This window comes from Melopsittacus undulatus, chromosome Z, assembly GCF_012275295.1.
Source record: "Melopsittacus undulatus isolate bMelUnd1 chromosome Z, bMelUnd1.mat.Z, whole genome shotgun sequence".
Lineage (NCBI taxonomy): Eukaryota > Metazoa > Chordata > Aves > Psittaciformes > Psittaculidae > Melopsittacus > Melopsittacus undulatus.
In genome coordinates, this window is record NC_047557.1 from 72,289,279 (window position 1) to 72,307,148 (window position 17,870).

General features: G+C 44.8%; 1 protein-coding gene across 1 annotated transcript; it reads right to left on the reverse strand.

Moving 5' to 3' along the window:
- Window positions 1-207: 207 nt before the first annotated feature.
- NANS (N-acetylneuraminate synthase) lies at window positions 208-13,976 on the reverse strand. The gene is made up of 6 exons (XM_034073215.1): window positions 13,758-13,976; window positions 11,889-12,104; window positions 4,776-4,875; window positions 4,350-4,504; window positions 3,037-3,303; window positions 208-1,889 (listed from the first exon to the last, which is right to left on the reverse strand). Exons 1-6 carry the CDS (start codon window positions 13,887-13,889, stop codon window positions 1,680-1,682), a joined length of 1,080 nt encoding a protein of 359 aa, XP_033929106.1. The 5' UTR covers window positions 13,890-13,976; the 3' UTR covers window positions 208-1,679.
- Between the last annotated feature and the right edge of the window lie 3,894 nt (window positions 13,977-17,870).

Here is a 17,870-nt window from a genome sequence, read left to right on the forward strand (position 1 = left end):
TTATTTTTTTCCCAGTACATTATAAAAGTTCCTGGACATTTCTCTCTATGTTTACAGCAGGCTCTAGAACCAGCCCTGCTGGAGTGAAGAACCACTGCTGCTTGAAGCAGGTCAGGTAATCCTAACAGTATTCAAATATCAAAGGCCTTGAAACCATGGCTGGTAGAGGCAAGGTCTGACCATAGGCTGAAACACAGAAACAGTACCTTGTTTTATAAGGTAAATTTATTTTTCCAATTTGAAACAGACAAAAAAAAGAATCATTTAACAATTGAGCAGTTTTCTTAACATAAGGCAAGCATACTGCATCAGTCAGAGCTCACATATGGTCAAGCACGACTCAAAGGATCTCTGCTTCTGAGTTTAAAGATGCAAACACAGCTTCCTTGGAACTGTAGAAAGGTAAACATCTTGAAAGTCAACAGCTCACAGGCACAGAAACACCACCACCAAACTCAAGACACTTCATCAACTCATGACCAAGAGGTAGCAAGTTCCAAATAACCATCACTAGGTAAATGATTCCACTTAAGAAAAATGGAGATGAATTACACCAAAGCATCTCTGTACTAACCATGCTGAGAGATTCAACTGCTGTCACAGAGCTCCTTCCTGGACAAAGGGAAGAGCAGCAAGCTGACAGAAGTAGGATTGCACTTTATATTTGAAAAACAAGCAGCTCTTCTGCAGGCACAGAGAACACAAGAGCAGCACTGACCACAAGCTGAAGCTCCATTATGTGATCTGGTCAAACATCCAGCTTCAGCTGCCTCCAAAGTCAGGGGAAAGAACCCAACACAATGGGTTAGTCCAGGAAGGAACTGCTGAATCTTCACCAGCCTTTGGCTTCCTACCAGAGAAGCTGCCCCAACATAGTATCCCCAAAGGTATCCAAATTGATTTAAGATTCCAGGCTCCACTCAGTTCATAACAGATGCTTCTGACTTGTTTCTGAAGTGTATGATAAGTTTATTTCCACTGATCCATCTTGGATCTACTCTTTCCTCCTTAATCTCTCTGCTTGCCCTCATGCCTTTCAGTTCACAAAAAGTATAAAAAGGCTCTTTCCTTGCCCGTTAAATAGGACCTTTCTACATGTCCTATTTGCCTCCTTTTTGGGTACTGTCTCCTAAGAACACAGCTTTCTCAAGAAGCTCATTGTCCCCATTGTGCAGATTCCTGCAACCCACTGCTTTATCTCAAGACTTTTTTATTTTAAGTCTTAAGAAAAATCCATCAGGCTGCACTGTCTCAGCATATGTAAACTTTCATCTATCTCCATTCAACTCCAATTAGCATGCTGTTATCACAGAGTGAAGAAGAAAGGAACACTGAAAGGTATAGAGTTAGAACTCAACCTGAAAAAAAAATACCATAATTTACTGTTCTTACCAGAAAAGGAAGCTAGACAGTAGCAGACTGTGGTCTTACATGTGGCAAACCTCCAAATTAACCTACGTTAAGAGGAATGGAGAAAGGAGGAGCACAGTATTTTCTAAATGCAATGCTACATAATTTCTAATAAAATTGCCCTTCATAATTTATCTCCACTTGCTTCAGAAACTTGAGAACCTGAAAATTCTAACCTGCTTGGATCCTCATAATTACATTTTCCTTCTAATCTACCATGCTGCTATACTTAAATATATATGATGAAATACAGAATACAGTGCTCTGATTTAGCACTTTACTTTTTTGACGTGATTTTCAACTGCTTGCTCAGTGATGGTTTCGTCTTCGTCGATATTTGTTTTAACCTTCTGGCCCACCAGATCAAAGATTGCTTCTGGAGGAAATCCCCTGGGCTCTCCCACCTTCACTGTCAGCATATCAAGTGTCAGTACTGCACCTTCAGGAATTGCTACTTTTGCCACAACGGATTTTCCCAGCTACAGGGGAGGAAAACAGAAAATTTAAAAATAAGTCAAGCACATTCCTAGGCTTAGTATAGCAAAAAAGGCTAAGGAATATTCTGCAGTTATTTGGGAAGAGGTTGTATAGAACTGCTCATTAACTCCTATCCCAAATGAAGGTGAGTGGTAACCTCACTATCACTAGGCTGTCTTTCTGAAATCAGATAATGGATCACTGGAATTTTTCAGAATCAGAGTGGAGGGAATCTCACCAGACTAATTAGCATTCTAGCTTAGTGTAACAGCAGCTCATATACAGTCACAGAGACTTAATATCTCTATTACCAAGTACTTTGTACTGGGCACTGGTGAGGCTGCATATTAAATCCCGTGTTCAGTTCTGGGCCCCTCACTACAAGAGAGACATGGAGGTGCTGGAGCAGGTCCAGAGAAGGGCAACGGAGCTGGTAAAGGGTCTGGAGCACAAGTCTGATGAGAAACAGCTGAGAGAACTGGGGGGGTTTACTCTGAAGAAGAAAAGGCTCAGGGGGAGACCTTATCACTTTGTACAACAATCTGAAAGGAGGATGGAGCCAGGAGGTGGCTCTTCCAAAGAATACGTGATAGGACAAGAGGAAATGGCCTCAAGCTGCGCCAGGGGAGGTTTAGACTGGATGTTAGGAACAATTTCTTCCCTGAAAGGCTGATCAGGCTTTGAAACAGGCTGTCCAGGGCAGCAGTGGAATCACTGTCCCTGGAGGTATTTAGAAGATGTAGAGGTGATATGGTTTAGTGGTGGTCTTGGCCGCCCTGAGCAATGGGTTGGACTCGATGATCTCAAAACATGTCTTCCAGCCTAAATGACTCCATGATTCTACCCAGCTAAGTTAACCACTGGATGATAGACACAGAACTCCATTACAATTAAAACTGACCACATTATGCTTTGACTAAAATAGTTCATGACTGCCAGAAACACTCTCATTAGAAAATGACAGGTCTGCACCAACTTCAGTGATTCAACATAAACACTGTGCAAGCTGCTGCTGCAGAGTAGATTTCTGACTGCAGAGGCAGACACACTGCTGCAATAAATGAACAGCAAGCTGCTTTTCTGAATACAGACTTATTAACCATAGGTCTAAGTAAGTTCCAGCTATACATGAAACAAATCAAAACTTACCTTTTCATTGCAAGCCATTTCACAGGGCAGTAGCTGTTTGACTGGAGATCCCATTGCTTTTTCCACAGTACGGATGGCTTTCACCAGCTCTGCCAGTTCATTTGGCTCCAGGGATGCCTGGTGGTCACTTCCTTTCCATGTTTTGTCCAGAGTCACATGGCGTTCCACCACTTTAGCTCCCAATGCAACCGCTGCCACTGAAATGGCGATGCCAGTTTCATGCCCCGAGTAGCCAATGGGGATATCAGGAAAAGCTGACTGATAGGCCTTGAATTGTGACAGAGTTGATCTGAATTACCAAGGTAGCAATTTCAAAAACAAAGCAAATTTAACAGTGATAACTGCAATAAAAACCATGGGAAATTACTGTGCCACAAAACAAGCAGTTGATTATGCTGAAAATTGATCTTTCTTGCATTCAACATGTTATACTGCATTACTGACCATCATGTTCTAAGAATTTCACTACGAATTCAGTGTTGACAAGAAAAAGATGGTGTGTTTTATTTTACAACTTCACTTATGCTTTTCCTTTTAATTTAGTTGTCTTCCTCAAGGTCCTGAAAGGCTCAAAATGTAACTTATATCCCTGTCAGTTAAAATGACAGAGGAGTGCTCTATTTTCATCAACAAACCCAGTGAACCAGTTAAACTTAACCTGTAGCCAAAGCAGACTCCTTCAACCACATATTTAAAATCTGAAGCAATCCTTTCACCCATGCATAAGGAACAGTCACTCAATCATAAAGTCAACTAAATGCAGTCACTAAAAATTCTACTAAAAAATAACAGACTATATGTGCATAAAGAGAGGCAAGTGCTTGAACACTGACCAATTTTGGAAAATTTCCTTGAATTTTTGTTGGGCATATCCAAGAAATATTTTCAGCCAAGGAAACTATACATGGGCCTAATAAATTTTCTTCATTACTCCGATACTCACATGAAGCATTTTTAACACAGTTTTCTGTTCTAGCCCCCTGTTTAAAATTATGTTCTCAATTCCACGCACCTTTTTAATGGTAAAATCTACATAATTTTTCTTTGCACTACCAGTGGTTGACCTGTTATACAACATAACTGTATGTCATATTTTCCTGTTTAGTTGTGAATACTCCAGGTAATACCCTTTATAATGTTCCCCAAAGCTGAGTTCTGCTAAAAAAGGATCCAGTGGGTATTTTTACTTCAGCACTTGCATGAATTATAGGAAAATGACACATCTTTCTAACTTCTAAAAGGCAAATTCCAACATGCATAAGATCTGGATCTCAGTAAAAGTGGTACAGGCACATTCTGGGTTACTCACTGACCGATATAACACGGAGGTTGACATCCTCTGGCTGAAGCGGGTATGCACTGGTGCACTGCAGGAAGCAGAAGTTTGGATTGAGGGGCTTCACAATCTCATAAACCTGGTGCATTGTGTTCATTGACTGCATCCCACTGGAAATCACCATTGGGCGACCTACCAGTTAGAAAATATGCACATGTTTTGTCCTAGGTCTGTCAGAAAGCTACATAAAATTAAATTAAATTAAATTTTTGAAGTAAATTAATTCAGTAAAACTAGGAAAAAAAAGCTGGGTGAACCTTTCCCCCTCCGCCTGCCTCCCTGAGTCTGAGGGAGATTTTCCTCTAAAGGTATTTTTAGACTTTTTTCCCAAAATCAACTGGAGAAAATATCTAATAAATGATCTACTGGGACACACTGGGGCAGCTCAAAAGAAAATGTGTACCTTTCTTTGCAGTCTTCTCCAAATAGGGAAAATTGTTTGTATCTCCTGATCCTACTTTGAAAAATGGAACATCCAGTTCATGTAAAAATTCCACAGCCATCTGCAAGGAAAAGACATCACTGCATTTCAACTCACCACTTCAGCTGGATCAAAGTCAAAGAACTACCATGCTGAGATACAAACAACCCTTCAAAACAGCACAACCAAATTTAGTTTTGACCAAATTTAGCTAACCAAATTTAGTAGGTCATAAATATATATGTATGTATACACACATATACCCCCACATGTCTGTGTATACCTATATACATACACACACATACAAACACACACATATATACATCCCAAGTAGCTCCTGAAATGATATTTGCTATTCCAAGGAGATTAGTTTCTCATTTTCCTCTAGGTGAAGTATTATAGAAGTGCTTTCTTTCAAACTTCTACTCCAAAAGCAGACGGCACACAGGTTTTTGACTGGGATCCCTGTCTCTAGTCAGGCTCTCTGGTCTCCCAGTCATAGCTGGTCAAGCTGTAGGTATAGCTGTCTAGTTCAGGTGAGCTCCATTGCTCCTCTAGCTTCAAAATGAGCTTCTGGGCCACAGCATTTTCTTTTTGGTACTACCAGAGAGAGCAACTATCTGCAGGTGGGACCTTCCCTGCTGAATAAAAAACACATTGCAGTCACACACGCAGTCTTCTTGCCACATACTTCCTGCAGGACAGAATTACTACACTGCAAACACAAGTTTTCCTGAATAGATCTGTCACTCTGAAAAACTGTGTGAGTATATTGAATAAGCTCATGGAGGAAAGAAGGAGGGCATTAACCTGGGGAGATGGGAAACAGCAACAAAAAAAAAAAAGGAGGAAGAGGACAATTAACAGTAAGGGGCTTCCTCCAAAATCCGATGTCCCCATCCAGAACCACTTTGCAGTTCTGCAGGGGGCTAATGAGTAAACACACACCACACCAGAGGAACAACTGGCTGATGCACTGGTAAAGATCACTACTGGTGCTGCCGGGAAGAAGTGACGGGTTGTAGTGGTAAGGGACTCTACTTTGAAAGGCTCAGAGGCACCCATCTGTCGGCCTGACCCGCTCCCAAGAGAGGTGTGTTGCCTACATGGGCATGGATCAGGGATGTTGCAGAGAGGCTGCCTGACTAAGCAAGCCCCACTGACTATTACCCACTTCTAGTGATCCATGTGGATGGTAGTGATATAGATAACAGCAGCCTGGAGAACATACAGAAGGACTACAGAGCCCTGTAGTTAGGAGCTCTGGAGCTTAGACTGTCTTTTCATCAATTCTCCAGGTCACAAGGGAGGAACTTGAAAAGGCCAAGAGGATCTGGCAGGTTAATAAATGGTTAGAAGGGTGGTGCCATAGTCAGGGGTTTGGGTATTTAGAACATGGGGCTCAGTTTGGGAGGCCAGGTCTACTGGGGGCTGGTGGAGCTGGTCTGATAAAGAAGGAGAAAAGCTGCTTTAGCAGGAGACTTGCCAGGCTGGTCAAGAAAGCTTTAAACTATATGTAGTTGGGGAGGGGAGCATCATTCCATCCCAATACTTCCAGTCAGTTGCCAGCACCTGTAATAAACACTCAGAGTGATGCAAAGATATTTCAACTGCTCCAGCCAATGAGCTGAGTTCATTTGGAGCTCGGCTCAGATGCCTCTATACAAATGCCTGTAGTACGGAGAATAAACAAGAGGAATTAGAGATGTGTGCACCCCTACAGGGATATGATATCATTGGCATCACAGGAACATGGTGGGATGGTTGCCATGATGGAGTGTTGGAGTGGAAGGTTACTATTTATGTTAGGGATAGGCTGGAAAAGTATGAAACTCTTGTCTGGGGAGAGGTGATCACTCAACAGAGAGTTTGTGGGTCAGGGTCGGGGGAGAACAGCAATGGGAGACATTACTGTGGGGATATGTTACAGACCACCTGATCAAGAGGACTCTGTGGATGAAGCACTCTACAGACAGCTAGGAACAGCCGCAAGCTCACAGGCCTCTGCCCTCATGGGGGACTTCAACCAACCTGATATCTGCTGAAGTGACAAAACAGCCTGGCACAAGCAATACAGGAGGTTCCCTCATTGTGTGGAAGACAACTTCCTCCTGCAAGCAATAGAGGAGCTGACAAGGAGAGGTGCCATGCTTGACCTTGTGCTCACCAAGAGAGAAGGGCTGGTTGGAAATGTGACGCTCCAGGGCAGCCATGGTTGTAGTGATCATGAGATGGTCAAGTTTGAGATGCTCAGGCCAGTAAGAAGAATCATAAAATAGTCAGGGTTGGAAAGGACCTCAAGATCATCTAGTTCCAACCCCCCTGCCATGGGCAGGGACACCTCACGCTAAACCATGTCACCCAAGGCTTCATCCAACCTGGCCTTGAACACCGCCAGGGATGGAGCATTCACAACTTCCCTGGGCAACCCATTCCAGTACCTCACCACCCTAGCAGTAAAGAATTTCTTCCTTATATCCAATCTAAACTTCCCCTGTTTAAGTTTTAACCCATTATCCTTTGTCCTGTCACTACAGTCCCTAATGCAGAGTCCTTCACCAGCAACTCAATAGCCCCCCTTCAGATACTGGAAGGCTGCTATGATGTCTCCAAGCAGCCTTCTCTTCTCCAGGCTCAACAGCCCCAACTTTCTCAGCCTGTCTTCATACGGGAGGTGCTCCAGTCCCCTGATCATCCTCATGGCCCTCCTCTGGACTTGTTCTAACAGTTCCATGTCCTTTTGATGTTGAGGACACCAGAACTGAACACAATACTCCAAGTGAGGTCTCACGAGAGCAGAGTAGAGGGGCAGGATCACCTCCTTCGACCTGCTGGTCACGCTCCTTTTGATGCAGCCCAGGATACGGTTGGCTTTCTGGGCTGCGAGCACACACTGAAGCCGGCTCGTGTTCATTTTCTCATTGACCAAGACCCCCAAGTCCTTTCCTCAGGGCTGCTCTGAATCTCTTCTCTGCCCAACCTGTAGCTGTGCCTGGGATTGCTCCCACCCAGGTGTAGGACCTTGCACTTGGCATGGTTAAACTTCATGAGGTTGGCATCAGCCCACCTCACAACCATGTCAAGGTCCCTCTGGATGGCATTCCTTCCCTCCAGTGTATCAACCAAACCACATAGCTTGGTGTCCTTGGCACACTTGATGAGGGCACACTCAATCCCACTGTCCATGTTACTGACAAAGATGCTGAACAAGACCAGTCCCAACACTGATCTCTGAGGGACACCACTCGTCACTGGTATCCAGCCGGACATTGAGCCGCCGAACACAACTCTTTGCGTGCAGCCAATCAGCCAGTTCTTTATCCAACAAGTGGTCCACCTATCAAACTGATGTCTCCCCAGTTGAGAAACAAGGATTCCGTGTGGGACAGTGTCAAATGCTTTGCACAAGTCCAAGTAGATCACATCAACTGCTCTACCCCTGTCCATCAGTTCTGTAGACCCACCACAAAAGGCCACCAAATTGGTCAGAGCATGCAGCAAGGTCACTGCCCTGGACTTCAACAGGGCAGACTTTGGCCTCTTCAGGAACCTGCTTAGTAAGGTTCCATGGGATAAAGCCCTAGAGGGCAGGAGGGCCCAAGACTATTGGTTGATGTTCAAGGATCACCTGCTACAAGCTCCGGAGTGTTGCATCCCGACAAGTGTGGCAAGAGTGCCACGAGAACTGCATGGATGGATAAGGAGCTGATGAGGAAACTTAGAGGGAAAAAAAGAAGCTTACAAAAGGTGGAAGCAAGGACAGGCAGCCTGGGAAGAATACAGGGATGTGGTCTGGGATGCAACAGACCAAGTTAGAAAAGCTAAGGCCCAGTTAGAATTAAATTTGGCAAGCAATGTGAAAGATAACCTGAGAGCCAGAAGCTATCAGGAGAACTGGCTACACAGGACTTGGAGAAGGCTGAGGTTCTGAATGGCTTCTTTGCCACGGTCTTCACTGGCAAAGGCTCTGACCGCAGCAGCCGAGTCTTGGATGGCGGACGCAGGGACTGTGAAAACCTAGACCTTGGGCCCACTGTACATGAGGATCTGGTTCAAGACCATCTTAAGAACCTGAATGTACACAAGTCCATGGGCCCTGATGAAATCCATCCCTGGGTCCTGAAGGAGCTGGCGAATGAAGTTGCAAAGCCACTGGCCATCATATTTGAAACATCATGGCAGACAGGTGAAGTTCCTGATTACTGGAAAAAGGGAAATATAATCCCTATTTTCAAGAAGGGGAAAATGGATGACCCGGGGAATTACAGAGCAGTCAGTCTCACCTCTGTGCCTGGCAAAATCTGGGAGCAAATTCTCCTGGAAAGCATGCTAAGGCACGTGAATAACAACGAGGTGCTTGGTGACAGCCAGCATGGCTTCACTAAGGGGAAATCCTGTCTGACCAGTTTGGTGGCCTTCTATGATGGGGCTACAGAACTGATGGGCAGGGGCAGATCAGCTGACATCATGTACCTGGACTTGTGTGAAGCATGGTGAGTGGTGTCTCTCAGGGATCAGTGTTGGGACTGTTCCTGTGCAACATTTTTGTCGGTGACGTGGCCAGTGGGATTGAGTGCACTCTCAGCAAGTTTGCTGATGACACCAAGCTGTGTGGTACTTTTAAGGAAGAGAATCCCAAATCTACCACCGGCAAGATACAAAAATCCTTTAACCACATCCAGAGGAAACAATGAAATAATCATCTAACTTTGTCCCCCTTCAACCACCCACAAGCATTTTTAATTTCCTCAGCTCATTCACTGGGGCAGCAAAGTCTACTTCATGCCAGAGAAAGAGTGGCAATGTCCAGAAAAGAATCACATCTTCTTCAGCCTAAGTTTTCATCATCATAATGATGTAGATTCAACGTTTTGTAGCCAGGATGCATAACACCTCTTCAATAGAGTTTATTCACTAAGAAGCATTGTGCATGAAGACAATAAATTCACTCTATTAAAAGAAACACAGATACCTGACCAAGTCTGCACAAAATGAAGTATAACTGACAGACCCCCTTATCAAAAGTCATTTCATTAGGTAAATATCTCTTGAAAACTGGCAGCTTTTCTGCAAGAGATTCAAGTATCAGGAAGTAATCTTAAACAACAGGGACATTAAAGGGAGTGGTTCCACAGGATCCTGTTCTGTCTCCAGTGTACACTGGAACAAGGTAGATAAAGGTGTTTACTCTATATTTACTTCACATATCACTTCACTGATTTCCTCATATAGTTAAACACACAGTTTAACCTTTTCAAAACAGCTGGAGTTCCAGAGACCATGTTCAATTTACAGAAGTCAATGTATTCTCAGTAACTCATTACATCCATTTATGCAATGTCTAACGTGAGTTCCAAGCTCTTATCTGGCAGAAATGCCACCAGAAAAAAAAAAGATGTAAACAAGTATCAGTACTGCTAATTAGCTGATGAAGCCACACATAAAGAAGCACAACATCGGAAAAAAAGAGGGATCCCAGAGGTGGAAAGTGATCTTAGCTGCTGCACATGAAAGGTGTTCTGCACTGCAAGACAGCCTTTATAAGCTGGAGGCTTTAACATCAGGAAGTGTGTTTTTCCCCCTGCTAAAGACATCTGGGTCTTTAAAGTTCCAGATACTCCAAGACCCTTGGACTTAACTACTAATTTCTTAAAAGAGTATGTGCTGTTCAGCAGGTCCTCTGGACATGAACAGTACAACAAAAGGAGCATCGCAACACCCTCTTTTCACAGATCTGTTTCCTAGCCCATGGCGTCAGGCTATGGCAATTCATGCAAAATATCATTTTGTCTGTCAGACCTCTGAAGTAATTTTTTTATGGTGTTTGGTGCTCCTATCATCTCACCTGGGGCACAGCAATTCCTGGATTTTGGTCAACAGACAGTAAGTTGATAGAAGCAGTGAGAATGTCCAGAGGACTAGAAAACACAGCAGAAAAAGACTGAAGGAAATGAAGTTGCTTAGTCCAGATAAAAAAAAACAAAACAAAACTAAAAGAAGAAATGCAACAATGGTGTTCAAATACACATGGAAGAGATACAAGGAAAGAATGAACTTTTGTCAGTTATGAGAAATAAGCTTAAGCTGATACATCAGAGAGGAGAAAAGAGGCACTGAATAGAACATCTTAAAACATTAAATAAATCCTACCCTGGATAAGGCTACTTGCAGAAAGACAGGAACACTGCTGTGCCTACCTGATGCAAGAGTGGCTAGCTTACTTCTTTCTTTGTTTGGTTCTCTGTATTTTCTAGGCCACAAAGAAAAGTAAACCAATCTGTAACCTCTGATCTGTACTGCGATTTAACTGCTCCTGATCCTTCCAGTTTACACATTTCAATTGTGCACTGCATTTGTTGCAGTATGATGTAAAATTAGCTGCAAAACAATGTAATGAACATAATTTTGAGAGAGGCAATGTATAAGAATTAAAGTGTTCATACCCTAAGGGTGAAAAGCAGCAGATGAGCTCCATGGAGTCCACCAGCTGTTCAGTGGCCCACTGACAAAAAAGCAATAAATGCTTCAGTAGCAACAGTGCAAAGTGGAGACCCTCCCCATGAGATAAGTAAAAGAAAAGGAACAGAAGCATTTTTGATGCTTAGAAATACCAACTGGGGCCTAGTAGACAGCAGAAAGGGAAAAGAAAAAAAAATAAATAAAGGGAAATAATTGGGGTTATGTTGAGAATAACTTGAGAAAGGAATCTGATTTAAATACAGAGGGGGTTTGAAATGCTTGGAGCCAATATACCAGTCAACACTGGAGAGCGGTCAGGTTGCAGTCTTGCTCTAAACTCTCAATGTTTTTGATTGTTTATGAAGTTCAACAGAGGCCTTTTCTCTAATATGATTTACTGTGAATAAGCACCTCAGCATACATGGCAGGTCTTCCAAGATGTTCAGTCATCTCAGTAGATGTTAAGCCACCACTCAGTAGATACAAGTGACCTTGCAGAGGTACAATTATTCTGTTTTTCTGATTTAGAAATTCAACATTCCCACGTGCTTTATATTCTTTTTATGTAAGAACACCGAACAACCAACACCACACAACAGATGGACTCTGTCTGTCACTCCAGCACAGCTTACGTACCTCATCCATGCCAGAAGCTGTGAAGAAAATACCAACTTCCTCGGCGTATTTCTGCAGCTCCCTGTACTGGTCGTGGCTAAACTCCAGGTGGCGCTTGTGCTCCCCGTAGGTCTTTCCCCAGGAGTGTTCAGACGTGTAGGGCCTTTCTAAAGCTTTCTTGTTGAACTTGTGCTCCAGTTCACTCTTCTGGAACTTGGCACAGTCTGCTCCACATTCCTGCAAAACAAGCGGGTACATACTGAGCGCTTACCCCGAGCCTGAGCACAAGGACCGTGCAACTGGTGGGCTCGTGTGCAGTGGAGTTTTCACACAGAATTAACCAGGTTGGAAAAGACCTGTAAGATCATCAAGTTCAACATCATCACATCAATCACAGGAATGATATGAACAGAAATGAGTGACGGACAGTCTGCCAACCCATAAGTCTTTCTATTTCAAAATGCCTCCATATGTAGTAGAGTAGCAGCCTAGAAAGAAAACATACCAAAACTACAAAACTGGACTGCCTCTTTCTATGCATGCCCCTTATTCGAAGTGGACATCTGCAGCACTTATGAAGCATAACTGCCACATGGTAACTTTACATAAAAACAAGCAACAGGATTCTGCAGAGCAAGGAGCTCGAACCTGAAATTTGTCTGAAGCAACACAAACGGTGCAGTTAAATTGACCACATTATTTTGTACATATACTCCAGTCACAGGTCTGAATTCATCATGCCCTGACTTCTTCAGTGATGACATGCTGTTTTCTAACAGAGATATATCTAATGGTTACAATATCAGATTTCAAAACAGCCTAGCTGTCTTACAGACTGACATGGCCTAAAGGAACCCTAATGCAACTGAATCAAATTGGAGGTTCATCAGGGCAGTTACTTAATTCTTCAGATGTTCACAGTTAACTTGTGACACATCTGGAAGGCTGTTGGTAGCCTCTCAGAGGCTGTGTAATCTGCCTGTGTGTACAGAGGTACACGTACTGTGAATGAGGTGGGGGCTTCCTGAAAGGGTCCACAGGGTGCAAGATACAGACCGAGGGCTACAAAGTCATCACCCGCTATGCTGCTCCTCACCACCACCTCCTCCTGCCAGCTACAGTGTTTTACAAATTCATCCTGTGTATCATGAATCACAGACCTTAAAGCTCATCCAGTTCAAACTCCCTGCCATGGGCAGGGGCACCTTCCACAAGACCAGGTTGCTCCAAGCCCCATCCAACCTGGCCTTGAGCACTGCCAGGGATGGGGCAGCCACAGCTTCTCTGGGCACCCTGTGCCAGGGCCTCACCACCCTCAAAGGGAAGAATTTCTGCCTAAGATCTCATCTCAATCTCCCCTCTGCCAAGTTAAAGCCATTCCCCCTTGTCCTGTCCCTACAGGCCCTTGTCCAAAGCCCCTCTCCAGGTTTCTTGTAGCCCCTTTGGGCACTAACAGCTGCTCTAAGGTCTCCCCTTAAGGAGTCTTCTCCAGGCTGAACCAGCCCAGCTCTCTCAGCCTGTCTCCAGAGCAGAGCTGCTCCAGCCCTCACAGCATCTCCATGGCCTCCCCTGGACTTTCTTCAACAGCTCCACGTCCCTTTTGTGTTGCTGTCCCAGAGCTGGACGCAGGACTGCGAAGGGGGGTGTCTCACAGAGCGGTGCTGAGGGGCAGAACCCCCTCCCTCTTCCTGCTACCCCACTCCACTGCCCCCAGAGGACACTTCCCGCCCTTCCCCGGCTTCCCCGCCCGCTGCCGGTGCCACCGTACTCCCGCTGCCCCGCACCTCGGCCTGAGCACCCGCAGGGAAAGGCAACGCCAAGGTCCGCGGGGCAGACCCTCTCCCGCCGGCGCGCCCGCCCGGCTAGCGCTGGCAAAGCAGCTCTGCGCACCTTGGCCATGAGGATCATGCGCTTGGCGATGTCCAGATCGCCCTGGTGGTTCTGCCCGATCTCTGCGATGATGAAGCATGGCTGATCGCCGCCAACTCGCCGCCCTGGGCACAGCTCGAACTCCCGCGACATGATGGCGGCCACCCGCGCTGCGCTCGCTCACTGCCGCCAGCGCCGCGGCCTCGGCCTGCCGCGGGACAGCCAATCCGCGCCGCCGCCCTCCCATTGACCAACTGCCGGGAGGGGGGAGCGGCTGCCGGCTATCGTGCTGGCTGGGCCGCCAGGCGGCGCTGTACGAACGGGAAGCGCTGAGGTAGTGGTGCGGCACGGGCACGGGCACGGGCACGGGCACGGGCACGGGCACGGGCACGGGCACGGGCACGGGCACGGGCACGGGCACGGGCACGGGCACGGGCACGGGCACGGGCACGGGCGGCGCAGCTGGTTATGTCGAGCCTCGCTGGAGGCGTGGGGTGGCGGAGTTGTACAGCGCAGTGCCGGTGACACGCAGCTGCCCGCCCCGGGGACCGAGGAGCGTTCGGCCACGTACCCATCCCCGGTAGCGCCTGCGGGACACCGGTCGGTCCGGGGCAGCTGCTCGGGCCGCCTTCCCAGAAAACACACACTGAGAAACCCCGTACGATGGTTGATAAAGAGGGTTTACAGGAAAGGCTTGGTTTAGCTAAAGCTGTTAGTGATACGCCAAAATAAACCAAAGACACGGTGGCAAACCTTACACATGGTCTTGCAAAGCCCCTCTGAACTCTGCAGGTACATGGCATCATGGAATTGTTTAGGTTGGAAGAGATGTTTAAGATCCTTGAGTCCAACTGTTAACCCAGCACTGGAGCTCATTTAGACCTACAGTTAATAAATCCATATTCAGAAAAGCAGCTTGCTAATTGTTTACTGCAGCAGTGTTTCTGCTCTGCAGCAGCAGCATGCTCAGTACTTATGCTGAGCCATTACCGTTGGTGTAGACCTGTCATTTTCCAATGAGTTCCTATTTCTGGCAATCAGGAAATATTTTTATCGAAGTTTAATGTTGTCACTTTTCAGTGTAATGGAATTCTATGTATATCATCCAGTAGTTAACTAAACTGAGTAGAATCACAGAATCAACAGGTTGGAAAAGACCTTCAAAATCATCAAGTCCAACCATTGCCCCAGTACTGCCAAGACTACTGCTAAACCATGTCAGTGACAACCTCTTCACACAGTAAGTGTAAACACTTCCAGGGACAGTGATTACACCACTGCCCTGGGCAGCCTGTTCCTTCTCTTTTCCAGACTAAACACCCCCAGTTCCCTCAGCTGTTCCTCATCAAATTTGTGCTCCAGGCCCTTCACCAGCCAGGAAAGTTTCATGATAACTCTACCTCTATTATCAATATTAATTGATCAATGACACTGACTACAGTCATGGTGGATACAAATGCAAGAAAAGCTTACTTAAGAATGTTAGGCCACAGGTACAGAAAGAAGTCTGAGTGAAATACGGTACCTACAAAAATTACTACCTTATGTGTAATGGGTAATACATGCTCTGTATGTTCATGTACAGTTTCTAGAGAGAGCATAAAAAGTTTAAAGTACATTGCAGGTATTACTAATATACCCCACAATTGGTCGTACTAATAATACAATTTCAGGAACTACATAGAGTTGAAAGCCACACCAGCCTGTTGGATGTTAAGACTGTAAACAAAAACCAACCATTTATTAAAACACCCACACTTATTACTGTCCATGCAGAACAACTTGTGAGTGTAACCTTAATGCAGAATGCACATTAATGCTGAGGAAAAAATATACAGAAGTGTCCCCTGAAAAGGTAGCTGGTTGAAAGAGCTGTTCATTAAGAAAGTATTTCTTAATTGTAATATTTGAAGCAAGTCTCTAATGTGCTGTCTCACTGACTTTTACTTTACACTCTACTACATGATACTTGCTATGAGACCTTCCTCCAACCAAACAATATGGCTTGCAGTTCCAAGCCCCAGCTTGCTCCTCAAGTTCATTGGGTTCTCTAGGTTCTTTCCACACAAAGTTTACTACCAGCCCCACAGAACAGAAGCACCCTTTTTTCTTGGGCAAGTTCCTTGTTCAACTGTCAGGTAAAGCAGCAGGAAAAAGATGCCTCCAGACCACAAATAATTAACTTCCGGAATGCTTTTACAATGCCAGAATACCATTTTGCCTATCATAAACTAAAATAACAGAAGATTGAGCCCCTGTGCTCCTCTTTATCCTGTACTGAAGCAGTAGAATTGGAGATAAAAGGTTATGCAGCTATATATATATATATATATATATATACATATATATTTCTAATGTAAAGCATGATAGCACCAAAATTGTATTCTGTGGAACTCTGTGTGATCTCTAGACCCCTGGTTCTAAACCAGGGTTGTCTTCTGTATCAGTGGGAGAGCCATCCCATACTGAGGACTTTACAGATGTATTTGTGCACAATAGTAAGTATACTAAGAGTAGAATAAAACAGAACAGAACAGAGCAGAACAGTTTCAGTTGTAAGGGACCTAAAATTATAATCTAAAGTACAACTGTCTGACCACTTCAAGGCTGATCAGAGTGCTAGTTGCCACGCGGACAGTTATCATGCTAGCCAAACAGAATTTACATGATTTATTCATGAATTACAAAGCTTGAGACAACAAGTAATTTATGTACTCAAACAGACTTTTATACAGCCCTAGAGCTTGGCTGGTGTGATAAAAAAAACCTGTGAAGAGTCATTGTCCCTGAAGCAGGTAATATACTTTCAGCAGTTTGTAGGAAAGAATTCCATGATGATTCAGTGCTGACGACCACTTGCTAGCTGCAGTCCTTTTCAACTACCAAGATCTAGTCCATTTATAAAATGCTTTGAGTTTCTCGATGGATTTTAAGTCTTCGCCTCCTTTCCTTGGACTATATGCTGTACAGTGCTGGTAGGAGCTAAATTCCCCTGGGCACACCATTTGCCTTTTTCAGTGTTTTGACTGGAACAGCAGCATTCCCAGCTCTTGAAGTTACAATTCTTCAATAACCAGAACCTGACTGCCAATGAGATGTTTACAGCCTTGTGGCCTCTATTTTCAGGCTATGCAGGTATCTTCAAGGTGTCTGGTATTATCCCACACTTAAACTTCACAAGATAACAAAAGACACCTGGTACCAATCTTAAGTTTGCACTGCAAATTCACACAGGCTGCAAATAAGCCTGAAAACTCACCAGTTCTGTGTTCTGACAAGGGTATCTTCAGGTTTCTGACTAGCAATGCCAGCATCATTTGTAGTGGACCACCCAGATAATAAGCACAGGCAGAATACTGTCATCTCTGCCTCCATGTGAGAAGATGCATTTCACAGAAGAGAAACAACATACTGAACCACTATGGGGGATCTGATGAAGGCGAGAATGTAGCACAAGTGTGATTCCCTGAAAGCTCACAGCTCTGGTTTTAACATCAGGTCCCTTGTGGAGAAAGTTGGATGTTCTCCATGGTCACAGCCTACATATGTGAGCTTGATGAAGTGCCTGTGCACTCTGGAGAGGGGCTTTGTCAAGTGCCTGTCAGGACAGGACAATGGGCAATGGCTATAGCTTGACAGAGGGGAGATTTAGGCAGAAGTTCTTCCCTGTGAGGGTGGTGAGGCCCTGGCACAGGGTGCCCAGAGAAGCTGCGGCTGCCCCATCCCTGGCAGTGCTCAAGGCCAGGTTGGATGGGGCTTGGAACAATCATCTTTTTAAACTACTTATAAACCAGATCTCAGTACATTTAGAAACTGGAATTACATGTCACCCTCTTTTAAAGAATGAAGATAAAAAGACCCATCCCTAAAGCCTTTTGTAGTCTGCTTGCCTTTTTGTTGTTCCATGAAGATTTTATTCATGTAGTTCTCCTGCAATACACTCTTCACCTCAGTGACACATCAGCAAACCACTGTGGATGGTGTTCTGTAATGGTCTCTTAACATCTGCCTTTAAAGGTGGTACCTTCACTTCTTTTGCAGGGTGAGAAAGCAGGAAAAAAAAAGAAAATACAAGGCTTTAATAGTGCAAAAGCGTGTATTCGAGTTATAGACAGCATACAGTTTTTGCCATTC

What these genes read in the sequence shown, in the direction of transcription:
- NANS (XM_034073215.1), bottom strand. Translation starts at nt 13,889, where the DNA reads ATGTCGCGGGAGTTCGAGCTGTGCCCAGGGCGGCGAGTTGGCGGCGAT. An exon ending in CAGCTTCTGGCATGGATGAG is followed by an intron (nt 4,876 to 11,888) that starts GTACGTAAGCTG and finishes TTTTCCTTGCAG; the next exon opens with ATGGCTGTGGAATTTTTACA. An exon ending in GGAGAAGACTGCAAAGAAAG is followed by an intron (nt 4,505 to 4,775) that starts GTACACATTTTC and finishes TCTAACTGGTAG; the next exon opens with GTCGCCCAATGGTGATTTCC.